At 45.2% G+C, this 19,378-nt stretch overlaps 1 protein-coding gene across 1 annotated transcript in view; it reads left to right on the forward strand.

The window, feature by feature from the left end:
* Positions 1–19,378, forward strand: part of LOC110382982 (ankyrin-3) — a 140,902-nt gene that overhangs the window by 53,420 nt on the left and 68,104 nt on the right. The window contains exons 5-15 of the mRNA XM_064041688.1: positions 368–523; positions 1,753–1,954; positions 3,993–4,117; positions 5,026–5,172; positions 8,866–8,995; positions 9,647–9,846; positions 10,359–10,512; positions 13,163–13,396; positions 15,527–15,625; positions 16,092–16,220; positions 16,668–16,866. Of these exons, the coding sequence (XP_063897758.1) occupies positions 368–523; positions 1,753–1,954; positions 3,993–4,117; positions 5,026–5,172; positions 8,866–8,995; positions 9,647–9,846; positions 10,359–10,512; positions 13,163–13,396; positions 15,527–15,625; positions 16,092–16,220; positions 16,668–16,866 (1,775 nt within the window). The remainder of the gene's footprint in view (positions 1–367; positions 524–1,752; positions 1,955–3,992; positions 4,118–5,025; positions 5,173–8,865; positions 8,996–9,646; positions 9,847–10,358; positions 10,513–13,162; positions 13,397–15,526; positions 15,626–16,091; positions 16,221–16,667; positions 16,867–19,378) is intronic.

The raw sequence follows: 19,378 nt of genomic DNA on the forward strand, positions 1-19,378 counted from the left end.
GGTGGTGGTTTTTACCAGTAAGGAGATGGGTCTTCCTTTGTCGTCTATATACAACACGTACGTCTACGTACATGGAGCACAGTTTTTTTGTCTATTTCTTTGTTGTCCCAAAATATATATAGTAACTGTCTCCAGATTCTGATTAAATAAAGCTGGTAGTCTTTTACATAAGTTCATACATAGCAAACAATTTGTTCCATCTTGGGCTATAAATTGCTACAAGTTTTCTCACTGGCATTACAATGTTGTATGTTTTACTCATGAACAATATAAACATATCTGTCTGATTAAATCTTTCCATATTTGTCTTTAAGCCAATTAACCCTAGAAATGAAGATTTTACAGAAACTGCTCTTTCCAATTCCAGGACGGCTTCACCCCGCTAGCAGTAGCCATGCAGCAAGGACACGACCGCGTAGTCGCCGAGCTTCTGGAGTCGGACACGCGCGGCAAGGTGCGGCTGCCGGCGCTGCACATCGCCGCCAAGAAGAACGACGTCAAAGCTGCCACGCTGCTGCTCGAGGTACCTCCTACTGCAGTACACTGATACGAGAATTTCACACCAGCAGATTTTGCACGTGGTTTCCAAGGACTGGCTACGGGTCCTTACAAAAGTTCCTGTGACACTCTCAGGGATATTTTCCGGGGTTTTCATGGTACCGGATGGTCTTTACGACGGCATCGCTAGTAGATAGGTAGACGGCATAGTTCGTTCGTTTATCAAACAATTGACGACTACAGATGCGAAATGACAAGAGATTTTGGGGACAGTTTAGCTACCTAAAGGAAAAGCTTCGGTAAAACTTTTACCGAGAAAAACACCCCCTTCATGTGATCAATTATTTAGACTAAGGGTGCCTGTCCACCGGAGCGGAGCTAGGCTGCTGAGTGGAGAAACTGAGAAATATTAACAGATAGGGTTGAGGAGCGGAGATTTTGTGCAAACCTATTGGTTAATATTTCTCAGTTTCTCCACTCCGCAGCCTAGCTCCGCTCCGGTGGACAGGCAGCCTAAAGAGAGTAAATTCAGCTCATTATCGTTTTAAGGATTAGGTGTAATATAATTGCATTATACTCGGATCTCAAAGCAATATACTAGGTGTTGGAAAAATAAAAATGTCAACTGTAATTGGGTAACTTCGGTCGTGTTAATCCTATTAGCATTATGTTTCATGACCTTTAAACTGAACTATAAATAAGCGTGGTATAATAACCGTGGTAACCAAGCCCCTCTTTATTGGATAATGCACATAGTTATGTATATTGTACATCTGTATTCCAAGAAGAGTTATGTCCAGGTTACATGCAATTGAGCACTATAATATCTACCTGGAAAACGCCACATGCATGAACTGAATCGGTTCCTCATGATATTAGCTGTCTGTGATACAATCGAGAGGGATGTGGCTATGAAAGTGACGGTACGTTTTAAAAGCAACTACGGCACGTGCTTTCGCTCAAAGATATCGATCGATTTTATGCAAATAGATATTGTTTTGACGATTTATCTTTGTATGTATTAGTTTATAATTATTTTAATGTTAATTGTTATTTGTGTATTGTATTTTCTATGGGCCCTAGTTGCCTGAATCAAATAAATAAATAAAATAAATAAAAAATAAATATGCAGTGGCAGCACAGTTTCCGTTGGCAGCTCGCTTCCAAAACGTACTTTGGTCGTTTTTAAACCAAATAAAAATTCTGCTGACCTACATTTCAACGCATTTTGACCTTTATTTTATTTCATTTCAGAACGAACACAACCCAGACGCATGCTCGAAGTCGGGCTTCACCCCCCTCCACATAGCCGCCCACTACGGCAACTCGGCGGTGGCGCGGGCGCTGCTGCAGGCCGGCGCCGACGCGGGCAGGGCCGCCAAGCACAGCATCACGCCGCTGCACGTGGCCAGCAAGTGGGGGCAGCTCGCCATGCTGGACCTGTTGCTGGAGAATGGTAGGTCATGCTGCCAGGCCGGCTTCACCCGTCTACACATAGCGCCGACGCGGGCAGGGCCGCCAAGCACAGCATCACGCCGCTGCACGTGGCCAGCAAGTGGGGGCAGCTCGCCATGCTGGACCTGTTGCTGGAGAATGGTAGGTCATGCTGCCAGTCCGGCTTCACCCGTCTACACATAGCGCCGACGCGGGCAGGGCCGCCAAGCACAGCATCACGCCGCTGCACGTGGCCAGCAAGTGGGGCAGCTCGCCATGCTGGACCTGTTGCTGGAGAATGGTAGGTCATGCTGCCAGTCCGGCTTCACCCGTCTACACATAGCGCCGACGCGGGCAGGGCCGCCAAGCACAGCATCACGCCGCTGCACGTGGCCAGCAAGTGGGGGCAGCTCGCCATGCTGGACCTATTGCTGGAGAATGGTAGGTCATGCTGCCAGTCCGGCTTCACCCGTCTACACATAGCGCCGACGCGGGCAGGGCCGCCAAGCACAGCATCACGCCGCTGCACGTGGCCAGCAAGTGGGGGCAGCTCGCCATGCTGGACCTGCTGCTGGAGAATGGTAGGTCATGCTGCCAGTCCGGCTTCACCCGTCTACACATAGCATACTACGGCAACTCGGCGATCGCCAAACTTTATGATGACTCAGGACATTGCGTGATTAGGATCAACGAGTGACGGAGGTGAAACAGGGGTGTAGGTTACATGCGCATTCTCGGAAAATAGTTGTGAGTCGCTAGCATGTTGATATTTATGTTTTCATGTCACGTTATTAAAAATTAAGTATTTGAGAGCTTTCGACTGCCTGTGTTCAGGAGAATGTGTGTCTCGGAAGTCAGACGTATGTAGTCTTGGAATGCTAGCAAAGCATTTATTTAATTCTAATAAATATGTATAGCTGTAAAATTACTAATAACCAAAACTTAAGTCTACAATGTATCACTCAGTTTGATCTATGTAGGACACTCATGCTCCTGACTGAATATATCGTGTGTTACACCAGTTAATCATCACTGCACATGATGGATGCGGTACCTACTACAATGCCGCAAACATCTAAACAATCTCTCGCACAAATCGCACCATTTAGCAAACAATTAAAACTAAGGAACGAAAACACATTAGTATTAACAAACAGTATAAATCAAACGTAATATTTTCATCGCTATGACTCAATAATTACATATGTTCACATATTTTTCTATCACGCAACTCATAATTATGTTTCGTATATCATTGAAATATCATATTGTAGGAATGTCGTTTTAATTGGGCGTTTTTCACGATACGTTGTCAATCAAACATCAGTGGTAGCACGTTTGACAGCTGTAGACATTGACAGATAATAATAAAAATGGAATTTCAGTTTATAATTTGGCAATTTGTCTCGCGTGAAGCTACCGTCGTGAAAATGTGAGGTTGAAAAATTGCTCTTCGCGCCGTTTTTTAACGAAAGTTCCGACATTTTCGTTTTGTATACAAAAATGCAGTAATTACAGCATCATTAAACCATTTAGTGGCATTTGAAAGTTTAGGTCACACGCACTTTATTTGGTATTAAATTGTTTGCTGTACAGAAAACAATGTTTGTTTTAATTACTGCCATTTGATATTCATTTGATACATGTTAGAACAATATTACAATCGCTCCTTCTAGAACTGGTAGATCGGTGCAGCCGATAAGACTGGAAACTGACCCCAACATATGTACATTTGTAAAGGGCTAGGCTTTGCATGTATTTTTGGTCTCAAAAATGTATAGGTAGAAAGGTACATGATAACCAACATATTTTACTACGTTGCTGGGGAGCTTTTTCACCATTTCTTCCCAGAAAAAACACATAGGAAGTGGTGAACGGCGGGTGTTCTCTTTTAAATTAATCTTCAAAAAGTGACTTTGGCAGTCACTTTTTAAATGTAAATAAATGACTTTTCATCATTTTAATTACAGATTACTGTACCGATTAAGGTACTAGGTATTTCATACATTAATTGGCTATTTAAGTTTTTAATAATTTTTATTGTAATGTTTATCCTACAGGTGCTAACATAGCCGCAGTAACTCGCGACGGGCTGACGCCATTACACTGCGCGGCGCGGTCGGGACACAGCAACGTCGTGTCGCGACTGCTGCAGCATGGGGCGCCTATTACTAGTAAAACTAAGGTAACACTATAAAGGATAGAAAGAAAATAGTTAAATTTAAATTAAAGAATAGGCGTGGCGAATGAAAAAAACTGCACCTATCACTGCTATTTCTCGACCACCCAAAGGTAGACTGGGAGAAAACGCCCAATGCGTTAAGTCCGCCATTGTACATAATGTGCATAAAGTATTAAATAATAAATATATAAAAAGTAATTAGTCCGTCTAGATAACCCTAACATAATGGACAAGTATTTTCCTTTTTTTGCACAAACAAATAACAACCAAGATGCAACACGATTGAATTTTGTGTCACGTCACTTTTAGGTACACATTTTACATAGACGTGACGTCACGAGCCTCCATTTTCAATCTTTGTTGCGTTATATTATCTCAGTGAATATTTAAGGTTTTATTAAAATAATACTACGTGCCCATTTTTTTAGCCAATCTAAAATAAGGACTAATTAGATTTTTAAACCCTGTCGCGTCTTCAGGCCTATTCCAAACTTCAAATGAGTAATAATATTCAATTTTAGTTTAATCAACACAAAAAAGGAGCTACGTTTTTTCAAATAATTGGGTGGATGACTAGGTCAAAAATAAATTACGTTGTCATATTCATTTAGTGAAGCATCTAAAAATAATGTCACTTCCATTTATCGTTTTGATGGAATAATTGATTAAATTTTTTTATTGATAATATAAGCTAAATAAGAATCCAGTTTGATGTGAAAAATCTGTGACGTCATAAGTTGCGCTTTCATACATATTGCAAAGAGAGTGACAGTTTTTGACAGTTAAATAAAAGTAATGAATTTGACTCGTTGGAAACTACCGTATTCTAGAACGCACTAAAGCCTAAAATTCTATTTTCAAAAAAATCCACAACCCGTTCAAATCTAACCAATTCCAAATTCAATTTACAGAACGGCCTGACCCCTCTCCACATGTCCGTGCAAGGCGAACACGTGGAGACGGCCAAAGTGCTGCTGGCTGAAGGCGCTCCCATCGATGACGTCACCGTCGACTATCTCACCGCGTTGCACGTGGCCGCGCACTGCGGACATGTTAAGGTGAGCCTTATGTGTTAGGTAGTAAGGTTGAATTTTGCTTGGTGTGTACATAGTTTAGGCTTTATTCTGTGTGAGTTTTATGTCATAGGTGATCAGTTTGAATTTGGATTACTCTGTCATCAGTTGTAGGCTTCCTTTGTGAGTCTTATGTCTTAGGAGGTACGGTTGAATTTAGCGTGGCGATTCCGTTGGTCTTCGTAGCTTTTGTTTTATTTACAGAAATGTCAAAGTGAGTCTTATATCCAAGGTCGTAGGATTGAATTTAGTTTGCTCTGCAAATAGTTGTAGCAGTGAGCTTAGGGTATAAGGTTCAATTTAGTTTGGTGTGTGGGTCGATATTTGTACCTTACGGTAAAAGTGCTGCTGGCTGAAGGCGCTCCCATCGATGACGTCACCGTCGACTACCTGACCGCGTTACACGTGGCCGCGCACTGCGGGCATGTTAAGGTGAGCCTTATGTCTTAGGTGGTAAGGTTGAATTTTGTTTGGTCAGTCAACAGTTGTAACTTTTATGTATAGACATGGTAAAATGAGCCTTGTGTCTTAGGAGATAGGGTTGAATTTAGCTTGGCGTGTAAACAGTTTAGGCTTACTTCTGTGCGAGTTTTATGTCATAGGTGATCAGTTTGAATTTGGATTGCTCTGTCATCAGTTGTAGGCTTCCTTTGTGAGTCTTATGTCTTAGGTGTTAGAGTCGAATTTGGCTTGGTGTTTGTGGCGATTTTTGTAGCTTATGTTAAAAGTGCTGCTGGCTGAAGGCGCTCCCATCGATGACGTCACCGTCGACTATCTCACCGCGTTACACGTGGCCGCGCATTGCGGACATGTTAAGGTGAGCCTTATGTCTTAGAAGATAGGGTTTAATTTAGCTTGGCATTGATTGTAAGTTACTAAAGTGAGTCTTATGTCTTAAGTGGTAAGGTTGAATTTGGCTGGTGGTCTTTGTAGCTTTTAAGTACAAAGACAAGTGACAAGTTTGAATTTAGATTGCTCTGTCAACATTTGTAGGCTTCCTTTGTGAGTCTTATGTCTTAGGTGGTAGAGTCGAATTTAGTTACGGGTGTGTGGCGATATTTGTAGCTTATGTTAAAAGTGCTGCTGGCTGAAGGCGCTCCCATCGATGACGATCACTGTGGACTATCTCACCGCGTTGCACGTGGCCGCGCACTGCGGACATGTTAAGGTGAGCCTTATGTCTTAGGTGGTAAGGTTGAATTTTGCTTGGCAATAATTGTAAGCTATGGACATGTGAAAGTGTATCTTATGTCGTAAGTGGTACGGTTGAATTTAGCTTGGCGGTTCTGATGGTCTTTCTAGCTTTTATGTACAAAGACAAGTGACAAGTTTGAATTTAGATTGCTTTTTTGTGTGTCTTATGTCTTAGGTGTTAGAGTCGAATTTGGCTTGGTGTGTGGGTCGATATTTCTAGCTTATGTTAATAGTGCTGCTGGCTGAAGGCGCTCCCATCGTCGACTACCTGACTGCGTTGCACGTGGCCGCGCACTGCGGACATGTTAAGGTGAGTCTTATGTCTTAGGTTATAAGGTTGAATTTAGCTTGGCATATTTGGTGATATTAGTGCGTTCTTTTTTTGTGGACAAGTCAAAGTGAGTCTTATGTCTTAGGTTTAAAGTTGAATTTAGATTGGTGGTTCTGGTGGTATTTACAGCTTTTATTTGGGGATATTTTAAGGTGCATACAAAGACAAGTGATAAGTTTGAATTTAGATTGCTCTGTCAACAGTTGTAGGCTTCCTTTGTGAGTCTTATGTCTTAGGTGGTAGAGTCGAAATTAGTTTAGTATTTGTGACATTTTTGTAGGTTATATTTTATTTACGGTCTTCTTAGGGAGAGCTTTGCGTCTTAGGTGGGAAGATTTTGTTCTATGTAAACCTTATGTACTGGGTGGTAAGGTTGAATTTAAGTTCGGTGTGTGGAGATATTTGTACCTTACGATAAAAGTGCTGCTGGCTGAAGGCGCTCCCATCGATGACGTCACCGTCGACTATCTCACCGCGTTACACGTGGCCGCGCACTGCGGACATGTTAAGGTGAGCCTTATGTGTTAGGTGATAAGGTCGAATTTAGATTGCTCTACAAAAAGTTGTATTTTTTATGTATGACATGGTAAAATGAGCCTTGTGTCTTAGGTGATAGGGTTGAATTTAGCTTGATGTGTAAACAGTTTAGGCTTTATTCTGTGTGAGTGTTATGTCATAGGTAATCAGTTTGAATTTAGATTGCTTTGCCTACAGTTGTAGGCTTTCTTTGTGAGTCTTATGTCTTAGGAGGTAAGTTTGAATTTAGATTGCTCTGTCAACAGTTGTAGGCCTTCTTTGTGAGTCTTATGTCTTAGGAGGTACGGTTGAATTTAGCGTGGCGATTCCGTTGGTCTTCGTAGCTTTTGTTTTATTTACAGAAATGTCAAAGTGAGTCTTATATCCAAGGTCGTAGGATTGAATTTAGTTTGCTCTGCAAATAGTTGTAGCAGTGAGCTTAGGGTTTAAGGTTCAATTTAGTCTGGGTGTGGGTGGATATTTGTAGCTTATGTTAAAAGTGCTGCTGGCTGAAGGCGCTCCCATCGATGACGTCACCGTCGACTACCTGACTGCGTTGCACGTGGCCGCGCACTGCGGACATGTTAAGGTGAGTCTTATGTCTTGGGTGATAAGGTTGAATTTTGCTTGGCAATAATTGTAAGCTATGGATATGTTAAAGTGCGCCTTATGTTGTAGGTGGTAAGGTTGAATTTTGCTTGGCGTGTCTGGTGGTCTTTGTAGCTTTTAAGTACAAAGACAAGTGATAAGTTTGAATTTAGATTGCTCTGTCAACAGTTGTAGGTTTTCTATGTGAGTCTTATGTGTTAGGTGGTAAGGTTGAATTTAGCTTGGCGGTTCTGGTGGTATTTGTAGCTTTTGTTTTATTTACTGAAATGCCAGTGAGTCATTGATTAAGGCCGCTGCCTCGAATTTTGCGGGCAGCGGGGCGGCAGCGGCGGCGGCGCGGGCGGTCACCGTTTGACTGGAGCTCACCGCTCGTTGCCCGCTCCCCGCGCCGCTGTATTCGAGGGCCGGTCCATTTGATTATACGCGTAAGATCCTGCCGCTCCCGCGCCGCCGCCCGCGCCGCTGCCGCCCCGCTGCCCGCAAAATTCGAGGCAGCGGCCTTACGGTCAAGGTGCAGATGCATACAAGAGACATAAAGCTTTATTTGTTAGGTGACAAGTGTGAATTTAGCATGCTCTGTCAACAGTTGCAGGCTTTCTTTGTGAGTCTTATGTCTTTGGTAAGTATTAAGTATGTTTTGGCATTTGTGACTTTAATTTTGGGACATGTTAAGATGCGTACAAGAAGACATAAAGCTTTATGTGTTTGGTGGTAAGGTTCAATTTAGCTTGCTATATGTAGTGATTTTTGTAGATATTTGTTATTTACTTACGGACATGTTATTGTCAGCTTTATGTGTAAAGTGTTACGGTTGAATTTAGCTTGGTGTATTTGGATAATTTATAAGATAATACAATCTTGACGAGTCTAAACAGAAATGAAAATGATTGAATAAAAATAGGTAGGAATAAGAATCACCGTTCATAAATATAAAATATGGTAATTTTTTTATAAGCTGAGCTACAAAGTAAAGAAACAATTTTTATTACTTTAAGTTTTTTTTTCACTCATTTCACCATTATTTCCAGGTCGCAAAGCTCCTACTAGACAGGAACGCAGACGCGAACGCCCGCGCTCTGAACGGCTTCACGCCGCTACACATCGCCTGCAAGAAGAACAGGCTCAAAGTCGTCGAGTTACTGCTCAAATATGGCGCCAGTGAGTATATGTTTCATCACTTGCCTAGTCTTTCCCTAAATATCCAGTCTAACCGGATGCAGCTGATTACTAGTGTTTTACATGGAACGACTGCTTATCTAACCTCCTCCACTTAGTTTTCCGGGCAAGCCGATTACCCTCGGTAAGACTGCTTTTCTCATTCCTCGAAATGACTGCCAAAGATGTTTAAGTTACTGGGATCCACTAATTTATCGTGCCTTTCGAAACACGTAAGAATTCGTTATGACAAGACACGGAGCGAATAGCCGGCACGCACCAAATTATTGTGTCTTCTGAAACACAAAAGAACTGGTCATACATCGACGGACCCACCGCGCCATAAATGAATGCAATCTAAACAAAAGAAAGTCGTATTACAGTCTTGCAAGCTCGTTAGTGACATTCCGCATGTACATGCGGGGAGCGAGACGAAGGCAGCGCGGGACGGTGATCACTGATAGATAAGACTGTCTTCTGGAGTGTCACTAACGAGCTGACTAGGCTGTAGTTACACTATTTATAACTTTTCAAATTTAGAATGTATTTCCATAGGATTGTGGGCTTTGGAGTCTTACTAAAAGTATAACATTATTTTATTGTGCTAACTTTGTCTTTAGTATAAAAACATGATTTTTCTTTTTCGTTCCCCAGGTAAATCAGCAACAACAGAATCAGGACTAACTCCACTCCACGTGGCTTCGTTCATGGGGTGCATGAACATCGCTCTAGTGTTAGTCGGCGCGGGCGCAGCGGCTGACGCAGCCACGGCGAGGGGGGAGACTCCACTGCATTTGGCTGCGAGAGCACATCAGACTGATCTAGTGAGGGTGCTGTTGAGGAATGGTGCTAAGGTATGTGACGCCGCTACACTAAATACTTTTCCACAACCAAAATTATTTACCACTTGTTACATAAGGACGTCTTCCTATGAGTCTCCTATGAGTTCCTATGTGCCTATAGTACTCACCAATTTATACCTTACAGTGAAGTGTTGCAAGTGTTACGAAAAGTGAATGATACTCGGAAACACTTACGAAATGTATCTAGCAAATAAAATTTCTTATTCTTAAAAAAAAAAAGTGCTGACCGTGCGTGCATACTGTTCTCATGGGACGTTCGATTGAGAATCAGATATCAATCTCGCTCAATCGCCAAAGCTTGAGGTTGTCTTTAGGTAAATTAGTCATAAGCACCTTATGTGGCCCTTATTTCAATTAAATATGTATAAAAGGACAAAATTAACTTTTTTTTTAGATTTTAAAGTCACCAAGGCTATCACCGGCCAGCAAAGTAATTCACTAAGTGGTGCTTTCACCAAACAGTTCTCTTAGCAAAACCCTTCAGCAAATAACTCTTCCCGCAGGTGGACGCCCGAGCTCGTGAGGAACAGACTCCTCTCCACGTAGCAGCCAGGCTAGGACACGCAGACATAGCCGCGTTGTTAGTGCAGCACGGCGCCGATGTTACCGCCACTACCAAGGACCGGTATACGCCGCTACATATTGCCGCTAAAGAGGGTACGTACAGAGACAAGTGTATTAAAGTCAGAACAAATGTGTAGTATATTAGGATGTTAGGGCAATGTTCTTGTGTCGTGTTCGCTGACACACGCAGACATAGCCGCGTTGTTAGTGCAGCACGGCGCCGATGTTACCGCCACTACCAAGGACCGGTATACGCCGCTACATATTGCCGCTAAAGAGGGTACGTACAGAGACAAGTGTATTAAAGTCAGAACAAATGTGTAGTATATTAGGATGTTAGGGCAATGTTCTTGTGTCGTGTTCGCTGACACACGCAGACATAGCCGCGTTGTTAGTGCAGCACGGCGCCGATGTTACCGCCACTACCAAGGACCGGTATACGCCGCTACATATTGCCGCTAAAGAGGGTACGTACAGAGACAAGTGTATTAAAGTCAGAACAAATGTGTAGTATATTAGGATGTTAGGGCAATGTTCTTGTGTCGTGTTCGCTGACACACGCAGACATAGCCGCGTTGTTAGTGCAGCACGGCGCCGATGTTACCGCCACTACCAAGGACCGGTATACGCCGCTACATATTGCCGCTAAAGAGGGTACGTACAGAGACAAGTGTATTAAAGTCAGAACAAATGTGTAGTATATTAGGATGTTAGGGCAATGTTCTTGTGTCGTGTTCGCTGACACACGCAGACATAGCCGCGTTGTTAGTGCAGCACGGCGCCGATGTTACCGCCACTACCAAGGACCGGTATACGCCGCTACATATTGCCGCTAAAGAGGGTACGTACAGAGACAAGTGTATTAAAGTCAGAACAAATGTGTAGTATATTAGGATGTTAGGGCAATGTTCTTGTGTCGTGTTCGCTGACACACGCAGACATAGCCGCGTTGTTAGTGCAGCACGGCGCCGATGTTACCGCCACTACCAAGGACCGGTATACGCCGCTACATATTGCCGCTAAAGAGGGTACGTACAGAGACAAGTGTATTAAAGTCAGAACAAATGTGTAGTATATTAGGATGTTAGGGCAATGTTCTTGTGTCGTGTTCGCTGACACACGCAGACATAGCCGCGTTGTTAGTGCAGCACGGCGCCGATGTTACCGCCACTACCAAGGACCGGTATACGCCGCTACATATTGCCGCTAAAGAGGGTACGTACAGAGACAAGTGTATTAAAGTCAGAACAAATGTGTAGTATATTAGGATGTTAGGGCAATGTTCTTGTGTCGTGTTCGCTGACACACGCAGACATAGCCGCGTTGTTAGTGCAGCACGGCGCCGATGTTACCGCCACTACCAAGGACCGGTATACGCCGCTACATATTGCCGCTAAAGAGGGTACGTACAGAGACAAGTGTATTAAAGTCAGAACAAATGTGTAGTATATTAGGATGTTAGGGCAATGTTCTTGTGTCGTGTTCGCTGACACACGCAGACATAGCCGCGTTGTTAGTGCAGCACGGCGCCGATGTTACCGCCACTACCAAGGACCGGTATACGCCGCTACATATTGCCGCTAAAGAGGGTACGTACAGAGACAAGTGTATTAAAGTCAGAACAAATGTGTAGTATATTAGGATGTTAGGGCAATGTTCTTGTGTCGTGTTCGCTGACACACGCAGACATAGCCGCGTTGTTAGTGCAGCACGGCGCCGATGTTACCGCCACTACCAAGGACCGGTATACGCCGCTACATATTGCCGCTAAAGAGGGTACGTACAGAGACAAGTGTATTCAAGTCAGAACAAATGTGTAGTATATTAGGATGTTAGGGCAATGTTCTTGTGTCGTGTTCGCTGACACACGCAGACATAGCCGCGTTGTTAGTGCAGCACGGCGCCGATGTTACCGCCACTACCAAGGACCGGTATACGCCGCTACATATTGCCGCTAAAGAGGGTACGTACAGAGACAAGTGTATTAAAGTCAGAACAAATGTGTAGTATATTAGGATGTTAGGGCAATGTTCTTGTGTCGTGTTCGCTGACACACGCAGACATAGCCGCGTTGTTAGTGCAGCACGGCGCCGATGTTACCGCCACTACCAAGGACCGGTATACGCCGCTACATATTGCCGCTAAAGAGGGTACGTTATAATTGGTAAAATATATTAGTACATATGACATGTTATATAACAGCGAAGGTAAGAAATGATCCTACAAAGAAAAATATTCCAAAGACGACTTTTTTACGAAAATTTAAATTGGTAAAATACATTTTCGTTGTGAAACAAAATGTCGTAAAATACTTCTATAGGAACTATATACTTGTATAGGAAATTGAAATAATTGCATTTTCCACAATATTCCCAAAAGCAATCATTAAAACAGCTATTTAAAACACATTTGTCAGCGTCGCGTATTTTCATGTATCTGCTAAATGTATTGATATATACAGTCAACTCTTTTCATTATAAAATCCCAAACGAGCCCTATGACACTACTACTTAGGCTCAATTCACACCAAAAGCGCGGCGAAGGGCAGCGAAGCGAAGCGCGGTTTGAGTGTCATTTGAATTTTTACTTTATTCCCATTACTATAATGTATATTTTCGCATGAGAAACTCGAACGAGTCGCCCGCGGCGCCGCGGGACTCCCCGCGGCGCGACTCGTTCGAGTTTCTCATGCGAAAATTGAGCCTTACCCATATTTATAAAAATCTTACTTTTAACTCCACAGGCAAAGAAGAAGTAGCATCAATCCTCCTCGAACATTCCGCCCCCATAGAAGCGGAGACCCGTAAAGGTTTCACTCCTCTGCACCTCGCCGCTAAGTACGGCGACACCGGAGTCGCAAGACTACTCCTGTCCCGCGGCGCCGCTCCCGACGCGCCGGGACGATCGCATATCACTCCGCTACACATGGCTACTTACTACGGACATCCGGATATAGCGCTGTTATTGTTGGACAAAGGTAAGAAGTGGCACCAATTCTTCTAGAACTTGTAGGTGACTTCGGAGTTGCCAGGCTACTCCTGTCCCGCGGCGCCGCTCCCGACGCGCCGGGACGCTCGCATATCACTCCGTTACACATGGCCACTTACTACGGTCATCCGGATATAGCGCTGCTGTTGTTGGACAAAGGTAAGAAGTAGCATCAATAGTACGGCGACTCCGGAGTAGCAAGACTACTCCTTTAAAGCTAATTTTTACTTGCAAAAGAAAGTATGTTGTAGATGTGTTTAAAATTCGGCTCTGAAAAGATCATGGTGGAAAGTTGTGAGTTGTTTCGTAGACATTTAATTAATGAAATTGCTAATTCAAAGCTAACTAAGCGATTTGCAAAATTATCTTGTTTTTTAATACTCAATCATTTATTGCATTCCACAATGTGTTTCTTAGGTGTTAAATTATAAATTATGAGTTTGTAACTGTTTACCAAATGGCATACATTTTGAATGGCATTTTATACGTAGATTTCCATTGAAATACCAACCCGGTGAAATAAACCAGTTGTATAGTAAGTTCAACTCAGTCGTGCGCGCGGCCTTATGTGTGGGTAACCTTTGTACATATTCCGTGACTTTGTGTGCGTGACAAGAGGTACAGTCGGGTACAATACAGTTATTTAGGGGTTATATACGGGTGTTTAAAGAAAAACAGTTATTACGTAATTTTGTTTATTTATTTATAATGATTATAAATCGCTACTTGAAAAATCAAATGATGAATTTTCGGATTCGCTACTCTCCAAGGTGAAATTATAAATGAGGGTTTTCTAAAATGGCAATCCACGAGGTGGCAGCACCGAGTCGTCAGGTCCAATAACTGTCAAAGTGCTTATCTTTACTATGAATAGTGAACGATTTTAGTGTTTTTTTTTTATTTTATAATTAAAGCACTGCATTATTGTTTTACTATTGCGGTTGAGTAAATAAAAAAAACTAAATCATATTGTGTTAACAAATTTTTCAACAAGCTTTTCCTTAGTACCAGTGACTTTTGCACCTTCTCTCTTAGCTCAATTTTTAGTTCGGAAACCTTATTCTGACCGTAGTCCATAATAAAATCAATAACACTTCCAATATAACAGAATTTCAATAAACAATAAGTTCGGCACCTACAATTCCATACTATTTGACAGCTGTTTGGACCAGACGCATACGTGGCGCCACCCGGTGGCAGAAAAAATTTCAAAAACCCTCATTCTGACTCCATGTCAATTATTCTTCTTTTTTCTTTTGTACATGTCAACAAGTAGGTATTACCCCACATCCCTTCATCAATTTGACTTAAACGTTCATTTATGAGTGTCATTACTTCCGTCTTATTTTGGTCGACATTGTGCGAAGCAATAAAATTTTTTAAAATTCCCCACACATTTTGTTTACATTATTATACTAGATTATACCTCTTTTTACATTCTTAGTCCCCACTTTTATTTATTGTCCGCGTACCCCGAGCTAGAAAATATGTAAGGAGTATTTAATTCTTAGACACTGTAAATGTCAATTTGAAAAGACGTATGAGAAAATAATGAAAAACTACATTTAATAATAAAAAGCTTTGAATGTTGTTTCATTTTTTTTTACTTGACTCCTTAATAATTTCTCCGTGAATACCTAACTAGTATTTTTGTAAACGACTGTACCCATAACAAAAAGCGATAAGAACACGTCATGCTCGGATGACGTCACTGTCACACAAATGAAAGTTGTATATTTACAAGCCGACGCACACATAGGGCCGCGCGCAAATCTGAGTTGAACTATCTATACAATTCACTCAGAATGGTAATACATTTATATGTACCAAATATTCACGGAAAGATTATAGTAATAACAAAATATTTCACGGCTTCATTTCGAATCTTTACTAGTATGATAATGTACAGATATGTTTTACTTTTTTTCCGACTATTATAATCAGCCCTTAGTCAATTAAAGACACCAATCATTCATCACCATTTACTTACCACCTAGGCTATTTTCTATGTATAACCCCATGTATGAACCTACGTACAATAAATAAGCTATAAGTGTATATGTATTATGTGTTTAAGTAGTAGCTAGTACAAGTAGTAAAGCTAGAATATATCTTATAGGAGCATCACCACACTCCTTGGCGAAGAACGGACACTCAGCGCTGCACATCGCGTGCCGGCACAATCATCCTGATATCGCGTTTGCATTGCTTGAACATGGTAAGTTTTATTTATTTATTAGTTAAATAATATGTTAAGATTTTTTGCAAATAAAAGTCCTTACGTGAAAAATAAAAATGTGTTTATTTTTTTACAAAATAAAAGTAATGGTAACACAAAGTGACTGTCGTAACGTGACAAAATGTTGCCGTCCTTAAAATGTAACATTACGATTTATATTCTGACATAACATAAATAAAAACCAAATTTTGTATATTTAAATACTTTATTTTGTGTATTTTTAAATACTGGCTAATAAAGTAACCATTGTTCTTACGTCCATGCTGTAGTCAAAGTTTTATTTGAAAGTCCCTTTTCAACAGTTAAAAAATAAAAATAAAAATTAAGCCATTACATTTTTTTACGTACTTTTTTTGTAGTCTGTAAGTAGGTACCTCATTTAAATCATCTAAAGTCTTAACCCCAATTCGTTGGGTTGCATTTCTCACCCTAACATTTCATACAGATGCAGACCCCAGCGTCAAATCTAAGGCCGGGTTCACCCCACTACACATGGCGGCTCAAGAAGGCCACGAGGATTGTGTCGAGATGCTCATCGAGAGGGGGGCTGATGTCAACGTACCTGCTAATAATGGTATTTGTTTTATTAACAGACTTCAAAATGAGCGGTTCTCAGTTTGACCTATATGTGTTGTGATTGGTAGCGATTGTCTCATCTTTGTCTGAACCGATTTTGAGTATATTGAAGTCGGTCTTATTTTTTGCAAAAAGTTTTAATTAATGACATCACTTTTTTATCGGAAACTGCTTCAATCTGGTAGGTCTGGAGCCGATTTCCGGTTGCAACCCGACCTGATTAGAAACTTTTACAAAGCAGCCCGGAGCCTGAAAGTTGGTGAATCAATCACCAACTTTCTTTGGAGACCATGATAATGCCGGTCTTGCAATGGATCTTTGATCGTGTCTCCTGCTTACTCTACATTACTCCTGCGCAAAAATTTTGTCTACATTAAGTCCTTAAGGGGTTTTAATTACCCAGTATGACTTCAGAATATATTTTAACCCGCTAATTCCCACACAGGTCTAACCCCAGTCCACCTCGCCGCCTCAGAAGGCCGCACAGGCGTACTAAAAGCCCTCATGGCTGCCGGCGGACAAGTGAACGCACGTACACGCGACGGCTACACGCCGCTACACGCCGCCGCGCACCACGGCCACCACGCGGCCGCGCGGGCGCTGCTCACTGCCAGTGCTGATGTCACTGCTACAGCTGCTCATGGGTAACTATATACCGCTACACGCCGCCGCGCACCACGGCCACCACGCGGCCGCGCGGGCGCTGCTCACTGCCAGTGCTGATGTCACTGCTACAGCTGCTCATGGGTAACTATATACCGCTACACGCCGCCGCGCACCACGGCCACCACGCGGCCGCGCGGGCGCTGCTCACTGCCAGTGCTGATGTCACTGCTACAGCTGCTCATGGGTAACTATATACCGCTACACGCCGCCGCGCACCACGGCCACCACGCGGCCGCGCGGGCGCTGCTCACTGCCAGTGCTGATGTCACTGCTACAGCTGCTCATGGGTAACTATATACCGCTACACGCCGCCGCGCACCACGGCCACCACGCGGCCGCGCGGCGCTGCTCACCGCCAGTGCTGATGTCACTGCTACATCTGCTCATGGGTACTATATACCGCTACACGCCGCCGCGCACCACGGCCACCACGCGGCCGCGCGGGCGCTGCTCACTGCCAGTGCTGATGTCACTGCTACAGCTGCTCATGGGTAACTATATACCGCTACACGCCGCCGCGCACCACGGCCACCACGCGGCCGCGCGGGCGCTGCTCACTGCCAGTGCTGATGTCACTGCTACAGCTGCTCATGGGTAACTATATACCGCTACACGCCGCCGCGCACCACGGCCACCACGCGGCCGCGCGGCGCTGCTCACTGCCAGTGCTGATGTCACTGCTACAGCTGCTCATGGGTAACTATATACCGCTACACGCCGCCGCGCACCACGGCCACGCGGCCGCGCGGGCGCTGCTCACTGCCAGTGCTGATGTCACTGCTACAGCTGCTCATGGGTAACTATATACCGCTACACGCCGCCGCGCACCACGGCCACCACGCGGCCGCGCGGCGCTGCTCACTGCCAGTGCTGATGTCACTGCTACAGCTGCTCATGGGTAACTATATACCGCTACACGCCGCCGCGCACCACGGCCACCACGCGGCCGCGCGGGCGCTGCTCACTGCCAGTGCTGATGTCACTGCTACAGCTGCTCATGGGTAACTATATACCGCTACACGCCGCCGCGCACCACGGCCACCACGCGGCGCGCGGGCGCTGCTCACTGCCAGTGCTGATGTCACTGCTACAGCTGCTCATGGGTAACTATATACCGCTACACGCCGCCGCGCACCACGGCCACCACGCGGCCGCGCGGGCGCTGCTCACTGCCAGTGCTGATGTCACTGCTACAGCTGCTCATGGGTAACTATATACCGCTACACGCCGCCGCGCACCACGGCCACCACGCGGCGCGCGGGCGCTGCTCACCGCCAGTGCTGATGTCACTGCTACAGCTGCTCATGGGTAACTATATACCGCTACGCCGCCGCGCACCACGGCCACCACGCGGCCGCGCGGTGCTCACTGCCAGTGCTGATGTCACTGCTACAGCTGCTCATGGGTAACTATATACCGCTACACGCCGCCGCGCACCACGGCCACCACGCGGCCGCGCACGCGCTGCTGCCTGCTGACACTGCTACACTGCTCACTATATACCTACATACGCCGCCGCGCACCACGGCCACCACGCGGCCGCGCGGGCGCTGCTCACTGCCAGTGCTGATGTCACTGCTACAGCTGCTCATGGGTAACTATATACCGCTACACGCCGCCGCGCACCACGGCCACCACGCGGCCGCGCGGGCGCTGCTCACTGCCAGTGCTGATGTCACTGCTACAGCTGCTCATGGTAACTATATACCGCTACGCCGCCGCGCACCACCACGCGGCCGCGCGCGGGCTGCTCACTGCCAGTGCTGATGTCACTGCTACAGCTGCTCATGGTAACTATATACCGCTACGCCGCCGCGCACCACGGCCACCACGCGGCCGCGCGGCGCTGCTCACTGCCAGTGCTGATGTCACTGCTACAGCTGCTCATGGGTAACTATATACCGCTACACGCCGCCGCGCACCACGGCCACCACGCGGCCGCGCGGGCGCTGCTCACTGCCAGTGCTGATGTCACTGCTACAGCTGCTCATGGGTAACTATATACCGCTACACGCCGCCGCGCACCACGGCCACCACGCGGCCGCGCGGGCTGCTCACTGCCAGTGCTGATGTCACTGCTACAGCTGCTCATGGGTAACTATATACCGCTACGCCGCCGCGCACCACGGCCACCACGCGGCCGCGCGGGCGCTCACTGCCAGTGCTGATGTCACTGCTACAGCTGCTCATGGTAACTATATACCGCTACGCCGCCGCGCACCACGGCCACCACGCGGCCGCGCGGGCGCTGCTCACTGCCAGTGCTGATGTCACTGCTACAGCTGCTCATGGGTAACTATATACCGCTACACGCCGCCGCGCACCACGGCCACCACGCGGCCGCGCGGGCGCTGCTCACTGCCAGTGCTGATGTCACTGCTACAGCTGCTCATGGTAACTATATACCGCTACACGCCGCCGCGCACCACGGCCACCACGCGGCCGCGCGGGCGCTGCTCACTGCCAGTGCTGATGTCACTGCTACAGCTG

This window comes from Helicoverpa armigera, chromosome 26 (assembly GCF_030705265.1).
Source record: "Helicoverpa armigera isolate CAAS_96S chromosome 26, ASM3070526v1, whole genome shotgun sequence".
In the NCBI taxonomy this organism is placed as follows: Eukaryota; Metazoa; Arthropoda; class Insecta; order Lepidoptera; family Noctuidae; genus Helicoverpa; species Helicoverpa armigera.